The sequence below is a fragment of the Phoxinus phoxinus genome (genome assembly GCF_949152265.1).
Source record: "Phoxinus phoxinus genome assembly, chromosome: 14".
Taxonomy (NCBI): Eukaryota; Metazoa; Chordata; class Actinopteri; order Cypriniformes; family Leuciscidae; genus Phoxinus; species Phoxinus phoxinus.
Genome location: NC_136889.1, coordinates 2,090,409 through 2,111,324, shown reverse-complemented (window position 1 = coordinate 2,111,324; position 20,916 = coordinate 2,090,409). Strand labels below are relative to the sequence as shown.

General features: G+C 35.7%; 1 protein-coding gene across 2 annotated transcripts in view; it reads right to left on the bottom strand.

The window, feature by feature from the left end:
- Window positions 1-20,916, bottom strand: part of nid1a (nidogen 1a) — a 73,199-nt gene that overhangs the window by 37,733 nt on the left and 14,550 nt on the right. For both annotated transcript variants that reach the window (XM_079636299.1, XM_079636298.1), the window contains exons 2-8: window positions 16,507-16,815; window positions 13,479-13,699; window positions 10,916-11,211; window positions 9,659-9,793; window positions 7,740-7,991; window positions 5,992-6,192; window positions 4,335-4,568 (exon numbers count right to left, since the gene is read on the bottom strand). In XM_079636299.1, the coding sequence (XP_079492425.1) occupies window positions 4,335-4,568; window positions 5,992-6,192; window positions 7,740-7,991; window positions 9,659-9,793; window positions 10,916-11,211; window positions 13,479-13,699; window positions 16,507-16,752 (1,585 nt within the window). In that variant the 5' untranslated portion in view covers window positions 16,753-16,815. The remainder of the gene's footprint in view (window positions 1-4,334; window positions 4,569-5,991; window positions 6,193-7,739; window positions 7,992-9,658; window positions 9,794-10,915; window positions 11,212-13,478; window positions 13,700-16,506; window positions 16,816-20,916) is intronic.

Genomic DNA, 20,916 nt, shown 5'->3' with positions numbered 1-20,916 from the left:
AGTTGAATAAAGTCGTTAACAAAAAAATATATATAACAAACACTATTAATGTAACCATTTTAAAGAAAAAGACATGTTTTGTTCTTGCAATACCACAGCGTGTGACATTACATATTTAATTATAAATTAAATATGCACTCAATTGCATACATTTCAATAAAGCCAGCTTCAAAATTCTTGTTTGATTTGGATGACATATTAAATGTTTTTACATCTCTTTTTATCACTTCATAAATAAATAAAATACTGTCAACAGCCATAAAGGGGAAATGTTATATGCAGTGGTGGGCCGTCAGGGCCAGCAAGGCCTTCTCTGCTGGCCTAAACACTATGAGAATCACTGACTTGCACTTTAATATATATTTTTATGAATGAGTATTAAATTATTCCCAATAGTCCGTTCTCATAATTTCATAGCTTTTCTCTTGGTTGCGCTGCTTCCAGTGGTGTATATTTATTTTAGTGCTTTTATCCAATCATATTTCAGCCATCATGTGTTGCCAGGGTCAAATATATCTGCTTCGAGGCCTTCAGAATCGATAGTGCTGGCGCCTGTAGCTTAAATGAATGGCAATGAAACTGTTGCTTTAACCAATCAGATAATCGGTCAGATTTAATCAGCCAATCAGATTTCGAGTTGACTGCACCGGGGCCATCTAGCAGGCACACAATAACGTAAGCATTTTCACGCCCTTTGATTGGATGGTCAGAGCGTGTACTATTATTACTGGTAGTCAGAGCTAGCTAACCGCATCTGTTGCGAACTGTGTAAACTAAAATACCTGTAGATTTAATAGTTTTTCAAACCACAAATTAATGTTTATTTCCTTCCTCGACCACCAGCAGGTTCAAACCTACCGGAAAAAAACCCTTATCCAGCTTACGCAGAGTCACGGACCTCTATCGATCTGTCCGGGTAAAAACAGAACTGACTGCAATGTAAAGTTATGCCAGACTGATTTTGAAGGCAAAAGTCCCGCTGATCTCAATGATATCGTTCAAAAATCTGTGTGAGAGCTTGTGTCAGCTGTAACGTTACACATCGTCATGTTTTGCGGTGTTTCCCCTGTTTAACGTTACTGCTTCTGTCGAGCAGACACTCTCAGCACTAAAGCGAATTAAAACTTATGACAGAAATACGACGGGACAGACTCGACTTTCAGCACATTAGCCTCGATGGCGATAGAAAAGGTTGCTGGGACTGAAAAGCACAGACAACCTGTAATGTTACAACCAAGTAATTCAAGTCTTTTTGAGGAAAGGATGGATGGATTTTGTGTAAAAAAAAATCAGTTTTGGAGAGTAGCTATAATGCATTTTTTGCCCCTGTTTTTCTCCGTGTTGAATATGATTTTCTTCCTAATTTTTCTTGTAAATTTATGATCGAAACAACTTCTTTTTTTCAAACATTAATACTATAGCCATTGAAGGATAAGACAGGGATGAGGATCCGTTTCTGAATTTATAATCGGAACGCAAGAACCACTGTACACAAAAGCCGAACTCAATTGCTCGTTTCTCTCTACCCGGCCTTTCGCGAACTCACCGCATTAACCCTATAACGGCCGGTGCAAAATAAAAACAGGAATTTCACAACAATTATAGAGAGTATGTGCGTGCGCTGAAACACTATTAAAAGTTATTAATTCAGGGTGGACATCACTGAAGGCCTAGGTGTGAAATGCACGGCCCGCCACTGGTTATATGTGACCCTGGAACACAAACCCAGTCTGGAGCCGCACGGGTATATCTGTGGCAATAGCCAACTATACATTGTGTGGGTCAAAATTATAAATTTTTCTTTTATGCCAAAAATCATTAGGATATTAAGTAAAGATCATGTTCCATGAATATATTTAGTAAATTTCCTACCGTAAATATATAAAACATGTATTTTTGTGAGTGAATGCAGCACAATCGTGAACATAAAAGCACAACTTTAAAGTTCGATTTTTTGGCTCCATCAGATTCCAGATTTTCAATAGTTGTATCTCGGCCAAATATTGTCCTATCCTAACAAACCACACATCAATGGAAAGCTTATTTATTCAGTATTGATTTTATGTATAAATCTCAATTTCAAAAAATTGACCCATGTGACTCGTTTTGTGGTCCAGGGTCACATATGAACAAACCGCTCTGTAAAAACCTTCAGAATATAGATGTGAATAAAACTGTAAGCCCGTGTGTCCACCAAAGCGTTTTTAGCCAGCTATGTGCGCATGTGAGCGTTTTGGTAGCGCAGGGGTTTTTTTCAGTTGAGACGCTTCGTTGCTATGATACAGAATATCCGTTGGTCCGTGTGGTATTAGTCCCGCCCCTCCTCCACTGTGATTGGACAATTGGGTAAAAAGTGACAGTAGCCGCGTTTCCATTACAGATTTGCGCAAATATTTTGCGCTTTTATCTAAATATCGATACAAAACTATTGCGAAATGACGGCGTTTCCATTAACTGATGTTATGCGACTAAAACGTCCTTTTTTCTCTCGCGATAAAGTCATTCCAAAAATCACGGCAGCGGACGTTGGTTTATATAATCTCACAGCCACCGCATTAGACATTATTATTATTAATGGATGGAGACGTACGTGTTATCCAAGCATTAATGGCAGGGAAAGACCCTTATATTCCAAACGAAATATAAGGAGTTTCTGGGTGTTTCACCCTCATTTCTGCGCTGAGGTTTTGATTGTGGCATTTCTTTGAAGTTTAGAATCCAGTATTCCTATAGGCTAATTATTGTTTCTTTTATGAATTTAATAAAGAACTCTGTCTCCTATTCCAAACGATCCATGTAGGCTACTTTTGTGTCCATTCGTTTTTTCCTTTTTAAACCCCTAATTTAAAAACGAAAAATAAACGGTTTTCTTTTTAAAACGCAAAGTTGAACACCACAATTTTAATTTGAACTGGCTACACCAACTGCTGCGCAAAAAAGTAAATATCGACGAATTTTCAGATGTTTGTTTAATTACTTTTTTCCCCTTTATTAAACATGTAAAATATTCACAAATTAATATGGAAAACTTGTTGATTTTACTGGTTTTCTAAGGCCAAATTAGAACCTGGAATTGACATTTTCCCGCAGTAGGCTACTGAATAAGAAGAACCATTAATATTATTCTAACTCGGCTAAAAACATCTCCATCTCCGCTGTTAAGCAGATGCTCTTTTAGAGAGAAATGCACCTTTCATACGGATTACTTAATCAGAACTAAATGTATTGGCTTTCGATTCGAATTTTTAAAGTGGACATTTCAAGCGGGATTAGCTACATATAGGCTATATTTTGTTTCAGTTCTCGCGCTCCAGTTCACGGAGATCATGAAAACGCGCCTGATTGTTTTATTTTATTTTACAAAAGCACAACATTTTCTTGTTATTGTTTACACAAATAAAAGTAGTTACAAATAATGTATTATTATTTTCTGTATGACCAGAAATTATAGAGTAGGCTATATTAAGTTGTTTCACTGTTAATAGGAAAATGCAAGTGTTCACGCCCGCGCCTCCGTGCCATCCAGCGCGCTCCACACTCCACACATACCCTTAGATATGCGTCAAAATATTGTGTTTATTTGTGATAATCTCAGCTCTGTATTATTATTGTCTAACCCGTATTATGAATGACATTTGACGAATTGCTTTGTTCCTTTTTTGGATAAAAGCGTCATCTAAATATGTAGCCTAGTAAATGTTATGATGATAATTATTATTATTTGCGTACACGGACCCCAAACACACCGCGTCTTCTAAGGCAGGTGACTGTAAATGCGCAAAAACTGTTTCCATTGCAGTTTTGCGAAATATTCCTTTTTCGAATTTGCTGAAAAACCTCCTCATGCGAGCGTAAAAACTTTTTTGCGATAAACGAGAGTTTTTGCGAAATTGACGTGTTTCCATTGAGCGTATTTTCAATTCGCAATTTCAATTTGCGCAATTTGAAGGGTAATGGAAACGCGGCTAGTGATGAGCGCTGCGTTTTACCCAAAGTTGAACATTCTTCAACTGTCGGCGACAGTTAAAAACTCCCATTGAAAACAATTGAAAAAACACGCCAGCCACGTGAAAAAACGCTTTGGTGGACACACAGCCTAAAGCTTGGTGTGTGTGAAGCTGCTGAGGAGGAGATTTCTGACTCAAACTCACAGCCTCTATAGATAAGGATTGTAATTGTAATCTACAGACGCAAATAGACAAAGTGCAAAAAAATAAACATTTAAAAGTGTATTTTGAAAGTTTTCTTTAAGCTAGTCTGATACAACACTTTATTAAATGCCAAATAGCCTAAAATCTCAAGTGTTTTTGCCTGTAGGTAAATATTTCCCTCACCGTTGACGTCTCCAATCTTGTTACTCATGGCATAGCGCAAGAGCTGCTCGCCCATGTCGTACATGACGAACACCTGGTCGACGCTGAGCATCTGTGCGGACGGCGTGGCTCTGCCGGGTTCGTCGTGCTGGCAGCCCTGAAACGTGATGGTTTCTCTGAAGGTGTAGCTTCTGCTCTGGGTCGAACCGTCCTGTAGATTGATCACATACTCCCGTGTCGATGAAGAGGAGATCACTGACAGGAAGAGACACACACGCATCAATAAGCTTCACAAAAGGACTTGAATAAAGGAAAAATAATAATCACTTGTACTTTTGGTTGGTGACTTTTTTTTCATGTTTTAAAATTAGTCTCTTCTGCTCACCAAGGCTGCATTTATTTATTTGAAAAAAAAAACACTGTAAAAAATTATGAAATATTATTACAATGTAAAACAGCTGTGACAATATTATAAAGTGTAATTTATTCCTGTGATCAAAGCTGAATTTTCAGCATCATTACTCCAGTCTTCAGTGTCACATGATCCTTCAGAAATCAGTGTAATATGTGATCTGATCCAGCAAAATGAGTCACAGTGACCCAAATTTCAAAATTATTTTTGTCATAAGCTTTCAAATAATATCTTAGACAAAGTCATACCTTGAATGGTTGTAAAGATATACACATTTGAATTATGGTCGTCTGCCTCTTTTTCCAATTGAAAACCTGAGAAAATCGCTTTTAAAGTTTTATGCCCATTTTTTGTTGATATCTTTCAAAATCCTTTGCATTTAAAGGGATAAACTATTTATTTTACAGCTTAATTTGACAAAAGACATTAATATATAACACGACATCTCTCAAATTAATAATATTTAATCTTTCTGAGGAGATCTTGAGCTTGTTTACACAGAGGACGGCTGGACCAATCTCGTGCCGGTCAGTCGAAACGGGGCTTCCCATTGACAAATGATCAGCGTTTGTGTTCATTTCTAAGCTTTTTGATTGGTTCTATACAACGTGTAACACCATATGTGGAGAGCAGAGATCGTGACACTTCAGGGGATCCCCGGTGACGAGAGGAGTTGAGAAAAACAATGTTCATTTCCAGCGAATTTAGTATAACTTTGTAAACTTAAATAGTCATTTAAATACCTTTACTCAATTATCTGGACTACGAAACTTCGGGAGATTATTTTTGAATGTCTGTTCATTGAAATTAGCAACAAAAACAAAACAAAAAAATCTATTATTTTATTGTTTTTCCACATAATTGGAACGTTGCGACTTCCGACTCATTTCGCCAGAGCGGGTCACATGATGATTTGATGCTCAAGAAACTTCAATGTTGAAAACAGTTCATATTTGTGTGGAAACAGTGATGCATTTAATTTTTCAGGATTCTTTGATGAATAGAAAATTCGAAAGAACAGCATTTATTTGAAATATAAATATTTTGTGACTTTATAAATGTCTTTACTGTCAAGTTTGATCAATCTAATGCATCTTTGCTGAAAAAAATAATCTTACTTTGCATGCATTTCTTTTTCTCTTTTTCACTTCCAAACAAACACTAGATGCTTTTAAGCACTATTGCAAACTGATAAACACAGTTTTATCAGTATATTTTGTCATTAATATGCTGGGAATGCTGGGAAATCATGCATGTTTGACTCACAGTTGCTGCTGTACTGGTAGATCTCGGTGTAGGGGTCGATCTGAACCTTGGCTCCCTGAGGAACCTCGGGAATCTTTCCTTCGAGTCTGGTGTCGACCATCAGGTGGTCGTGCTCATCGATGCCTTTGAACTCCTGAGAGACGGTCAACCTCTCTCCGCCCGGCTGGAAGGTCACGTCGGCCCGGCGCTTGAACTCTCCGCCTGAGAGATGGGAGTGTGAGGCTGGCTTTCCATCAAACATTTCAACTCAAACCAATGTGTCAAAGCAAAGAGTGTTTGCACACTAGAGTTTGCTGAATTGATTTAAAATGCTTAAATAGTCGAGCGTTGGCGCTTGCAACGCCAAGGTCATGGGTTCAATTCCCAGGGAAAGCAAGAACTGATAAGACTGTTAATGTGTACCTTGAAATGCAATGTAAGTCGCTTTGGATAAAAGCGTCTGCCAAATGCATAAATGTAATGTAAATGTAAATGGGATGGTGTGTCATAAGAAATATTTGCTGTATTCCGGCTTGAACTGAAACTGATCTGGATCTTTCTGCACCCTCTCAATACGCTATATGTTAAATAGAGGATATTTGCAAGAGAAAATAGTTGTTAGATGTTATTTATACTTAGTGAAATACACATTATCATATGCATATTTCATAATAGAGAATAAGACGATTACCTATGAGGAATCTCTATGAAAGAAATACATAATTATTTATGTAAATCTGGGGTTTTAGATATTTTAGATGCCATGGACCCCAAATCTAAAATTTAAAAGGCAGAAATTTATTTATAATATCATTTAGAAAATATTTAGATCACATTACATAATGTTATGATTTTTTCCTACTCACTATAGTACCGTACTGTTAAATGTATTATTTATTTATTCGTTTACTGTAATCATATTTTCAAATATATACTTATTAATTTTAAAACATATTTATTTAGTCTTGTTTTTTTATAATTTATTTATTTTTTACATAGTTTTTCTCTTAACTTTTCCATGTACCCCCTTAGCACTGAAAAAGCTTGTTTCCGCCGTGGAATAAAAAAAATAAAAACGGTATTTTCAACTTTTTATCTTACGATTCTGACTTAATAACTTTAATATCACACAAGAAAAAAGTCAAAATTGTGAGTGACTTTTTTTCTCAGAATTGTGATAAAATCCGAATTGTGGTACATAAAAAAAATTTCAGGACGGCGAGATAAAAAGTCACAATTATCTTTAAGATTTTTTTATTCGGATAGAAACAAGCTTCCATAGAAAAACTCCTGATCTAAATAACATTTTCTTTTCATTTTGATATAACACTGCCATTTAAAGTGAGATGGCTTTTATTGACGACTTATGATAACAATAATAATTCGTTACATTTATAAAGCACTTTTCTCGGTACTCAAAGAGCTTTACACGAATCTAAAAAGTATGATCTAATTAGTAATAATATATTTTATTTGTAATGCACTTTACATTTGTAGCAAATCTCAAAGTGCTACAGTTAAGATCATAAATGCATGGTAAAAACATCAATATAAAATAAAAATAGACATAGTTAAAAGTCCTCCTAAAAATAAATGTTTTTAGTCCCTTTTTAAAAGTCTCAATATTGAGGTTGATCTAAATATCTAAAACTTGTTGTATGGTGACCTTGAGTGGTTTGAAAGGCGCCTTAAAAATAAAATGCAATATTATTATTATTATTAATCTCCTCAACCACCACCAATGACTTCCCACAATATGAAAATCTCACCGATGATGCTGAAGCCATTCTTAAAGCCCGGCTGCTGAAGTGCAAAAGCCCATCCGATGACCCCCCCGACGGACGACAGCGGCTGAAGAGAGAAGCCCACGATCGCTGGGATGGCGCTGATGGCCACATACGCTCTGCCGTCGTTAACCACCACATACGAGTGGAGATCGTTACTGGCGAAGTCCACCGGCACCGGCGAGCTCCCCACGGACACCCTGCCGCTCACTTTCCCATTCATCCTCTGAGGGATCCCTGTGGAAGATCGTTCGGAGCGCCGCATTATCTCCGAGGCTTTTCTCAGGACTCAACACATTTACTGTATAAACCTAACAAATATGTCCTTTAATACATCTCAAATTTGACATCTATTAATATAACCATAAATGGCATAGACTCAAAAACATGATTTAGATGAGATAGACTGAAGAGGAAAAACAGCAATCGGAAAAACATGTGTTAGTTTTAGTCATATTGAATTCAAGTAACAGATTAAAGGTAGGGTAGGTAAGAATTGTCTAAATAACTTTTTTTCAAATTGGCTTAAACTGTCTTTATAATAATTAAAATGTAAGTACTTTGAAAAAGAGAGTATAAAAATTGAGTGACTCTAGTGTATTTAATCTTCAAAAAACACAGCTCATTAATTCCTACCGGGACAAAACAAGTGATTGGCTTGCGCGACTGTCACTCTCCGTCGCCATGACTACCGCCGCTATTACTGGCTCTGCCCACGTGCGTGCAGTCGCGCACCCGTTTTTAGGTGGGAGTGAATGGAATTAATGAGCTGTGTTTATTGAAGATTAAATACACTAGAGTCACTCAGTTTTTTATACTCTCTATTTCAGAGTACTTGCATTTTAATGATGTATTGGTATATAAAGACAGTTTAAACAAATTTGAATAAAAGTTTTTTTAGACAATTCTGACCTACCCTACCTTTAATGTTTTGTCCCATAATATGACACACACTTTGATGTCAGCAACTAATTACATGTAAAACATTGTATATTCCAATCCAGGATTTCCCAAACTGTTTTTGTTGCTGTTGTTTTTTGAGAGAACCACAGAGGATTTGTGAGTGCATGAAAAGCTATTAATTAAATCATATATTTTTTTGCTATTTTATTGTATCATCATCATCATCATCATATTATTATTATTATTATTAAATGTAAATGTTATGCAGTTGTAACTTGCCTGTTTATAAAAAGGAGTAATAAAAACAATTAAAAATATATAAAAGTGTCAAATAAAAAGTAAATATCTTTAAATTAAAATAAAATATAATTAAAATTTAAATTATTTGTTGTTCATCTTCATGTCATGTGACCATTAAACTAATTAATAGTCAGAAAACTATGAACCAGGATCATTATTATACTATTATTATATTTAAATTAACTGAAATAAAATAATCATTAAAATAAATTATATTTCAGCTAGTTGATTTAGCAAGAGTTCTTATTTTCATTTGGTTAAACTTTATGTTCTAAAATAACTCAAAATAAATCTGAAAATCAATTATAAAAAAAAAAACTATATAAACAATTTTGAAAAATTAAAAATGACAACAAAATTATTCAAACTAACTCAAATGAAACCGGAAAATATAAAATAAAAACTTAAAAAATATTAAGATACTAAAATAACACCGCTGTGAACATGAATGTGTTATTAAATTATTGAAATATTATCTTAAAATCTCAGGGGGAGCTCAAAAAAATTTTTTTTTTCAAAAAAATATTAATCCTCAAGGGATTCAGCTAACAAAACATTTTTTAGAGTCTAATATCTGTAGACTGTATATATTCACATTTGCACAGGCTGTCAGTGATCATAACCCATCATACGAAAACAATTCTATAATAGAGATGAAAGCAATAATAACTGAACTGAAGCTCATTAGAGAGACACATTACCATCAGATACGCATTGAATCCCATTGCCGTAGTATCCAGGCTTACACTGGCAGCATCGTCCGCTCGGGTTACTCCTACACTCGCCAAATTTGGAGCATCTGTGCCCGCCACATTCCCCGGAGTTGTATGTATATACTGTACGCAAAGAATAAGAATCATTCGGGCTCAAGAAAAGTACAAAGTTGTTCATTATTCTAGTAACAGGGTTCCCACACCTTGGTTAACTTCAAATTCAAGGACCTTTCAAAGACTTTCCAGGTCAAATACCCTCAAATTCAAGGACTTAAAGGATAACTCACGCCAAAATTGAACCTAGGCTATTTTTGTTAATCTACCCGAGTCATGCGACGTAACATGAGGAGAGTAAAGATGATAAGCTCCTAAAGATCGTTTCCATGAGATATTGCCATGAGCTAAGTGTCTAAGTTATCATGCTTTTCATTGGAATTAGAAGTTCATGACTTTTCCTCATATTACGTTGCATTCGGAGATCGACTACTTTTGACTGACAAAATGGCGGCGGACGGAAACACAGTGAGTTGTTCAAAATCTTTATTTTTAGTAAACTCTGTGTACACAAACAATGTAGTCAATGCTGGAGTTCATGTGTAGAGCCGCTGGTGACGCTTCCAGCACAGTTTCATGTTGTGTTGAGCCGCATTAGTGTTTTAAAAACAGCGATGCTATCATAGTAGCGCCCCGTGCACTCCCATTCAAAAGGCATTTTGACCGAAAACGAAAATACGGTCAAACTTAAAAGTGGAGTTTCCATTCTAATGATGCCTTTACACGAATGTTTGACTCGGGTAGATTTACAAAAATAGCCTAGGATCAATTTTGGCGAGAGTTACCCTTTAATGTGGGGACACGTTTATTGTGTCCAACAACAAACGTTGAGGTTCCATCGTAGTAGTTTCGTGCGCGCGTGAACGTCGTGACAACGTACAACACAAAGTACCTCACGCGGGAAACACTTAACGTAACGGATAAATGTGCGTAACTAACGTAAATCAAGCAAGCTAGTGTGCATAGGCCACGACGTGTTGGAGAAATAACACATTAGCGGACCGGAGGGAATAATATGGATTTTTTCCATGCACAAAATAAATTCAAGCACTTTCAAGGACCTGTGTCTATGTGTGTTTATTTTTTTTAAACTTTCCAGGGCCTTGAATTTTTCTTTTTTCAGATTCACAAACTTTCAAGGATTTCAAGGACCCGTGGGAACCCTGTAGTAAATAAACCATTCATGCTGACCGTCCACCTCGATGTTGTCCTCATTCACGATTTCCACGACCTGGGGATCTTGAGGTGTGAACTGAACCGTGTGCACCTGAACGGGAGGAGGGTGTTCTGGATGATGGTAAACTCCATGCAGGTTCTCCTGTTGGATATCGGGATAGACCTGGACTTGCTGGTTGTGTGTTCCTGCGGTCCTGGATGTGTGGGAGTCCGAGGGGAAATCTGGCACTTCTCCAGGGGCGACGTTCGTGAAGTGAGGGAACGTCCCGATCTCAAACACCCACACGCCACGCTTCCCGGAGTTAGTCTGCCTGGAAAAGACATTCAACACCAGTGTGGGAAAAACGTGCTGAAAGTACATTGACACTGCTAAACAGTGGACAAGCCACCGAAACATTATTAAATCACCTAAAAATTTAAATCCAGTCATTATTTACATTTACATTTAATAATTTCGCAAACGCTTTTATTCAAAGCGACTTACAAATGAGGAGAACAATAGAAGCCGTCAAACTAACAATAGGACAACAATATGTAAGTGCTGTGACCCTTCCCAGTTTAGTCTAACGCAGTACATGTATATAAAAACATTTTTTGAATATAGAATTCTATAGAATAGAAAAGAAAGTGTTAGCATTAACACTAGCCGCGTTTCCATTACCCTTCAAATTGTGCAAATTGAAATTGCGAATTGAAAATACGGCCAATGGAAAACCGTCAATTTCGCAAAACCTTCCATTTATCGCAAAAAAGTTTTTAAAAATTAATATTTCGCAAAACTGCAATGGAAACAGTTTTTGCGCATTTACAGTCACCTGACTTAAGAGGACGCGGTGTGTTTGGACAGAAGATGAGACAGAGTTTTTCATTAAACTCATAAAAGACAAAATAATTACAGGAATACTGGATTATAAACCTCAAAGAAATGCCACAATCAAGACCTCGAAGCAGAAATGAGGGAGAATCTGTAATGGAAACGCACCTACTGTTATTTATTTTCTGTGGAACATAAATGGAGACATCTTCATATAGTTATTTTCTGTCAAGCTCCAAAAAGTGCAAAAACTAGCACAAGGCTCAATAAAAGCAGCCCCCACTGCAAAGATAAATAAAATAGATTTTCTTACTCAGTCTTGGATTAAATCAAGCTATATTTACTTGAGATCCAAAATTACTTCAGATATTAAGTCTTGCTTTCTGAAAAAGTTTAAAACAAGACTTAGGATTATTTTTCATACCTCACAGACACGTATTCTTGTATTAAAGTCCCCCGTGGTAAAAAAAAAAGCATCAGGCTTTAATGCTTGTGTGAGTGAGTGAGTTTAGCACTCTGGGGTCTGAGGTGTTTTTGGGGTCCTTGAGATGTTTTGACATGCCCTGATATTTGTATTTTTTTCAGTTGCTTATAAACATATTAATGGCAAAGGTGTAATTACACTCTATTTAGCACGAACATGACTATCATAATATGTGAGCAACATGTATGTACAGAGAGAATATTATTTATGCATGGTTATTCAAAAAACTCAAACTTACATTTTCTGATATAAGACCACATACGACCAACTTCACATATTTAGATTTTAAGTGAACCCATAAAAAAGAAGACATTTAACAGTTTATTTTTTCATATTTCTTAAGCCTGTATGACAAAAAATGACGGGAGTATTTTAAGTCTATTTTGCTGCTATGTGAAAAAAAACGAGGCAAACGCGCCGGCGCGTTTTTGGTCCCCAGAGGGTTCAAGGCGAGTGTTTTTTGCTAGTTTCAGCCTGACGCAGTTTTCACGTCCTGCGCCATGTTGTCTAAATAGCAAATGCATTTGCTATTTTAAGGAACAGAAATAAACGGAGCCGTTGACCAACTGAACCCTGCTCTAAAGTCAATGGCGCAATATTTTTTTGTTATTTAAAGAGCGCGTTAGTAATGCGAGCCTATAGGCGGGTCCACGACGCGCGTACACTCTGCTAATTGCACACACAAGGACGCGCAACAGCACACAAACATGCCAAATATTAAAAATAAAAGAATTACAATGTAAAAGGTTATTATTGTGTACAGTGTACATAAAGATATGGTGGAATCCGGCTTGTCCCGTAGATGGTCTGCTTGCGCACTTTAACCTCGCGCACGAGCAGATCCGTTTGCGCTCTGGAGACACGTTCAGTCTTTCCACTATCATATCCCGTCATGTAAATAGGGAATCTGCCATGGCGCGACCATTTAAGGGGGAATGGGAGATTCTGATTGGTTTATTGCACGTAAAGCCCAAAACACACCCATTACTCATTAAGAGAATAAGGATAACCTATTTTAGACCATGCGCCGGGAGCACCGACCATTTTTCCCGTCGTTAAACTAGCAAAAGTGGATTCGGACGCCCTAAGTGCACTTTAGACCATGCGCTTAGATCGTTAAAATAGGGCACATAATCTAATTGTAAGGGAAAAAATGTTGTGAAGCTTCGTCAGAATGTCTGGTTTTCATTTTCACAGAAGAAAGATTTGGAACATGAATGATGGCAATATTTATGGTGAACTATCCTTACGAGACCAACACAAACAGCAACCGAACTTACTCAGCTAAGTTCCTGACCGATGCCTCGGTGTCGTCTGTGATGCGATAGTACGGTCCTGGTTTCTTGAAAAAGAGCGAGTATGTCTCCTGTCCTTTACTGAAGCCGGCGTGCATCGTGAAGCTGCCGCCTGTGCTCTGGAACTGCATCGACTCTCTCGGGTACAGGAGTATCGCGTACGACATCGTCTCCACAGAAGCAATGACCAGTTGAAAAGTATTTCGCTGTGAGGTTAAACAACATGATTTATTAACTCTGCATTTTTATACTATCAATTGAATCCGATGACTCATTCACACGTACAGCAATCTGCCGTCAGAAGTCATTCATTTTCAATTAGAGTCAATGATTTGATTAAAAAACTTATTTTATTGTAACCTTTCTCATTTTCATTTAGCTTAAGATGAAGTACTTAATTAACATTACTAAAACTAAACAAAACAATGCATACATATAAATATAAATAGATATAAAAATTAAGAAAAAGAAAAAAAACACAACAAAAGGATTCAAAATAAAATAAAAATGATAAATATATATTTAAAAAAATGTATTCATAATATTAAAATAAAAGTATTGTACAAAATTGTTAAAATAAAATAATAATAAATATATTCAACTATTAAAATAATAATTATTATTTTAATAATTAATATTAGATTCATTATAAAAATGCACTCGTGTAGAAAAGGGCTACATTAATTCCATATTTTTTCATGCTACTGAAACCTTTATATAAAAAAAAGTAAATACTCACTAGTAAATGCCCTAAAATCAACAGACACTGAGTTGAAGTTTGTGATGGTTTAGGGAATAAAGTACAAATTTTTATGTTAGATGCGATTAATCGTGATTAAACACTTAGTATATTAATTACTCTAAAGTAACACAGGAGTTTTTCCACTTGTTTTTAACTCTTTATATTAAAAATAAGTGGAAGAGTTCAGCCATTTATATTCAAAATGCAATATATTATATGAAGCCTTAAAATCTTATGCAATTATGCTTTAATTGTGGCTTAAAATGCATTTACTGCAACTTAAATTTTTAGATATTTAAACTGTAAAATAAGGAATAGGAATGTGATCTTTGCAATGCGAGCGAGTTTGATACATGCATTGATAGTCATTATATGATGCATTATTCTTATGCTCAAAACATACTCTACGCAAGTATGTGTTATGTAGCCTAACAACAATACAAGGCGACCGGCAGTACGAACAACGAACTATACCTCAATTGTGACTCTGGACCAAAAAAACTGTCACATGGGTAAAAAAAATTAATTTGAGATTTATACATCATCTGAAATCTGAATAAATAAGCTTAATAAGTATAGTTTGTGAGAATAGGACTATTTGAAAATCTGAAATCTGAGGGTGCACAAAAATCGAAACATTGAGAAAATCGCCTTTAAAGGTCCCATATTGTACACCTGAAGTTTTATTTTAGGTTTTGATGTCCTTAAGAATATATATTTGCGGTATAAGTAACAAAAAACACAATATATATTTTTTACAGCTCCTTTCTCAGGAGCTCTGCCAAGAGCAGGTCGAGTTTGGCCTGTCTACTTAATATTCATGAGCCTCTCTTCTGATTGGCCTGTTGTTTTCTGAGTGACCCACCATTGGTGGGGGTGGTGACTGAAGGCGGAGACTTAGTAGTTCTGTAATCACATTTATACGGAAGTCACAAAGACACAGCTACTTTATGCAGGCTGTGTGCATTTGTCTGTGGATCGACTGTTTTAAAACTTATATGTTAGTTTTATAGCCACTGGACATGAACAAAAGCCAGGAAATTTTAGTTTTGACAATATGGGACCTAAGTGTCACCCCCCTTTTTTTAAATATACATGAAAATGCACTTTCCGAACTTAAATGTTTGTAACTCAAGAATTCTTTGGAATATGGATGTAAGATTGGTCTTGTTTTAAAGAAGAAAATTGGCAGATTTTTGTAGAAGTGAAATAAATTAAGAAAGTGTAACAGAAAAAAAGTTATAGAAGTTTGAGTTTATGAAAATAAAAAAAATAAAAAATGTATTATTCATATTTTATATAAAATATATTTTTTCAAAACCCTGGTGACTCTAAAACTGCACAAAAATCAAAGGCAAAAATCTGAACAAGTTGTGTTTTAAATTTTAAGTTGATATCTCAAAAAATGAGCTTTCAGTAAGATTTTGTTTGGGCGCAGTACCACACTTTTTCACTAGTTGACATTACTGCCCATATAAGGGCGCCTGTATTTCCATATGTGGTTTTTCTTTATTTCTAAAACATTTTCAGACCTTTTTTTCTAAAATAATTGAACAAATGCTATCTTTTGAACTCTTGGCATGAAAACAAACTGAGTTTTCTACCATTTTTTTCATGATTTTTCATATTCATCACTATTTCAAAATAAAGGACTGAACACCTTAGGAGTATGAAAATATTATTGTTTCAAATTGATAAATTACAGCTCCTCTGTAATATATTTTGAAAATCAGTCACCAAATATGAAAACTAGAGATTGTAAGCTTTCAAATGATATATAGTTTGTCAATATTAGTTTAGGTTTAGTATAGGATATTACTATTTTAAATATGTAATGAATTTGGGCCCACCGGTGGGCCGGTGACACTTAAGGAGTTGTGCATTTATGTTCACGATTGTGCTGCATTCACTCACAAAAATACATGTTTTATATATTTACGGTAGGAAATTTACTAAATATCTTCATGGAACATGATCTTAATATCCTAATGATTTTTGGCATAAAAGAAAAATCTATAATTTTGACCCATACAGTGTATTGTTGGCTATTGCCACAAATATACCCGTGTGACTTATGACTGGTTTTGTGATCCAGGGTCACATATGATGCATTATTCTTATGCTCAAAACATACTCTACGCAAGTATGTGTTACTGTTATGTAGCCTAACAAAAATACAACGCAACCACCAATAGAAACGACCAACAATACCTTATTTTAAAAATGCATGATAAAATGACTGTAACAACCCACAAATAAACTGAACCTCACTCTTCCGGTGTGTTCCAGGCCGTCTCCTCTGCTCTCAGCCCTGTGATAGGCCACATCCACCCATGTGACCACCAGCGCGTGGATGGGATTGACCATATCATCCTCAGGAAAGGCTCTGTTGATGTGATCGGCCGCCTGTTTGAGAAGAGCAGGACTCGAGTCCTGGCGGAAGAAGACCTTTCCTACGCCGTCGCTGGTGTCCAGGTCGCCTTGTAGAGCAGCGATCATCTTAAAACTGGACGGCATGTTGCCCAGGTACTCGGATTCTCCTGTAGGATTCTCCAGGGCAGCAAATCCATTGGTGTTGATCTAGATGTGAGATATAATAGTGATAATAATATTACAGAAGAAGATTCTGATGATGGGAATCAAGAACCATAACTTAGGGCCTGTTTACACCAGGGGTCTCATTTATAAAACTGTGCGTAGGATCTTTACTAAAAGTGCACGTGCGCACGAAAGCCAAAAATGGCGTACGCAAAAAAATATTCAGACTTTTAAAAGCGTGCGTACGCCAGAACCTGCGCAGGATTCACTTTATAAATCCCAGTCAGCCCGGAATAACCATATATGGAGCTTACAACGCCTAGTTTTACTATGCATATCCTCATCTGCATATCATTTGCATATGATTAGTATTCATAGACGTGATAACATGTTTTACGGTACAAGACATTACACTGTAAAAAAAAAAGTTGGTTTACCTTGTTGCCTTAAAATTTTGAGTTTGTTGTAATTAAAAATGTGAGTTAATACAATGAAGAAGAATGGTTTAATAAACAGAAACTCAAAATAGTATGTTATCTTCACACATTAGTTATCGAAGTTGATTTGACAAAAGATCAAAAGTTGTGATAACAAATCATGAAAATATTGTTTTATAGTGCAGGTAACTTACTTTAAGTTAAATCAACAATACTTTTTGACAGATACTGTCAACTATAGAGATCATAAGTTTGATAACTTCAGATTTTGATTCAATGATCAATTCAATGAGGTTCTATATTGAACACTCGGGGTTCTTGAGACTCTTGATGGTTGCGTAATACCTTTGATTACCTTAAAATGTTGAGTTCATTGAAATAAAAAAATTGAGTTAATACAATGAATGAGATTGTTTAATAGATAACTTTAAAATAATTAAAGTTGTGATAAATCATGAAAATAAATGTTTACAGTGTAGAATAAAATAAAACTACAGGACAAAATAGCTAAAATATATATATATATATTTAAAATAATAATAAATAATAATAAAAATAATATATTTAATAATATTTAATAAAAGAATAATAATAATACTAGTAATAATAATAATATATACTCACGTGTGTCGAAAATGGCTATAAGTTCTCTATTTGTCTCATGCTACCATAAACTTTAAAACTTAGGCTACATCAAAACAAATTAAGTAACCTTTAAAAGAGTAAATACTCAAATCTGCACTAAAATCAACAGAAACTGAGTGTGTGTGTGTGTGTGTGTGTGTGTTTGCGATGGTTTAGGGAATAAAGTCCATTGCCAAACACCCACATATGTACACACACAGAGTAAAAACACAGGAAATATTTTTTTTAAAACTAAAACAACACTCTGAACTTGCAATGTAATACAAAATGACAACAAAATGCACATTTTAAACTGACGTGTGACTTATTTTGTATATAATAGGATATCAAAGAAGACAAAGTCTCTAGTGTCTCTACATCCAGACGATAAAGTCAAATATTTTGTTACTCTGATACAAAGCCTAATCAGCACAGACAAACTAAAATCAGACAAATTCATATTCAAAAGATAAATTCATTATCTTGGTCTTATTCTTGACCAGATTCACTGATCCGGTCTTATAGCTAAAAGTTGTTTCTGTGCCACAACGTCACCCAAGAGAATTACAAACATAATGATTGTTTTTAAAGAGGTTTCCGGGTGGGTCATCCTGGAATTGTTTCATGAATACTCTGTACGTCAATATATGTTCACACACACTGCAAGTTGCTTTGGATTAAAGTGTCTGCTAAATGCATAATACATACTATATAGGGCTGCATTCAGGCTCAGGGACTGTATTTAAACTTTAATGGAAATTAGGCTAATTATAGTCGTCTCTGCGCATTAAAAAATGTAACATAACAGATTATTAACACTTAATAGCTTGGATTATATACTGTGAAATGGCATATTCATCTGAGAAATAAAGTTTAACATGAATACGGATTGTAGTGAAGAATGAATGAAGAAAAGTAAAATTTTTAGTGGTTTAATAAGGAATGCAACGCACATTTTAATCGTTTGTACAATGACTGGTCAACACCTCACTAAAACAGATGTGCATGCTTTGACTGCTTTTCCAGATGTTGTCAGAATGCTACAAACACATGCACTTTTATTCAGCAGGAGATCCTATAAATCCTGAAGGAAACGTCTCATTCCTTCTTGTGACTTTGCCATTCATTCATAATCTGCTCTAAAACACTGGAGTTTTGTCAACTACAAGTTAAAAAGAAATGTTATGTTATGTTATGAAGAGATGCAATGCATTCTGCTAAAATAAAGAGTTCATGGTAAGAAGAACCACAACAACTCAAATAGAAATGCTTCTCCTGGAAAGGAAATTGGCAAAGGAAACCTGTGGGAAAGGAAGCATTCAATTATGAATGTTATTGTTAGTCAAGTCCTCAGAGAAAATACTCCATGTACGAGATGTACGAGTCCTCCAACCACATTTTAAAGCGGCGGTATAATGCCCTTTACACAAGATGTACAATAAATCTCTGATGTCCCCAGAGTGTGTGTGTGAAGTTTTAGCTCAAAATACCCCACAGATATTTTTATATATCATGTTAAAATTGTCACTTTTTGAGGGTGAGCAAAAACGCACCATTTGTGTGTGTTCCTTTAAATGCAAATGAGCTGCTGCTCCCGGCAAAGGGGGCGGAGCAACAAGAGCTTGGACTCAAGCCCCGTTCACACCGCCAGCGATTTTGTCGCTGTATGTCGCTAGTCTCTGTACCGTGAAGTCGCTTGTGGGCATCACCAACTATATCATTTTAATTTGACTAGAAATTATAGGCTCAAAAGAAACGGTATGCTGTTGGGAGAGTGTTTTTATATTACCATAGCAGTATTCAGTGGATTAAATCATTTACTAGATTAACGATCGATCAAGCAACAAATTAAACTCACTCATACGGTCATAAATTACTAAAACGTCATTCGTATTTGACAAATAATAAATGTTCTTGTCTCTAATAGTCAACACAATGCAGGGGAAACTGTAAAGTGAACTGCAGCAGTGCTAAACTTGCAGCAAAAACTTACAACAGTCGAACTATAAATGCATGAATTAAACTCACTGAGACTGTCCACAGTTTCTTTTCCATGCATCATTTTATTATATCCAGGGGTGCACATAACTTTTTCAGTGAGTTACTCAGGTGAGTACCAGGAGATGGTGTTTGGTACTCACCCCATATGTAGCGTGGCCACAGCTGTCAATCATGACGTCACATTCCCGGTTTTATAGCATAAAATAACTAACTAAAACCAAACTTTAAAAAAACGAACACTTAAATTTACATCAGCGTGAAAAAAAACGACCTAAAATAATAGAAAACACCTTTGGAAAAAATGTATTTGAAGTGTTATTGATTTGTATACATTAAATATAATTAATCCTTATTAAAGATATTAAAGAACAGTGCATTTTCTCTTTTTAGTTTGTTGTTTGATCAATATTAAGTGTACAGAAGGCATTAGGTTTATTACGCACTGCCACTCTGTAAAGACGACTGTGTTTACATGAATACTCTCCAAAACGGTATATAAACATAATGTTGTGTGTATTTGTCCATTCAGACGCGAAAGAGAGATCAATTCAGTCCTTGCGCGCAGCACGCTTTGGGTCGTGTGTGTGTGTGTGTGTGTGTTCGCACAGAAAAACATACAGAATAAAGCTCTCTTTCGCGTCGTCACTCTTATTCAGATCATTCCATATGTCTGCTCTTCTCTTTCTCCCAGACGTTTAAATCTTTTAACGATTTGAGACATGCATCAAGCGCATACCAACTCGTGTGCCGCCGGTAGATCGGCACGTTACAATTCAAATGTGCGCATCTTCCACAAACGCAAATCAGTTCTGAGTCTGACTGGATCTCTTCCCCAATCGTCCCTCCCTAACATTTCCGTCTAGTTTTTATTCGTTTATCCGTTCAGTGGTCGTCATTTAAAACGGGTTTTTATTTAGTTATCGTCTCGTTTTCGTCTGTGAAAAAATGAAATTAAAGGATAATTCCGGTATTTAACACCTTGAGTCTATATTGTAGTTTGTTTTGGATGAACAAGAGTGGTGGACAACATTTTTTTGACAATGGTTCCTCTCTCTCGAGTTTTTGACTATAAAAGAATTGG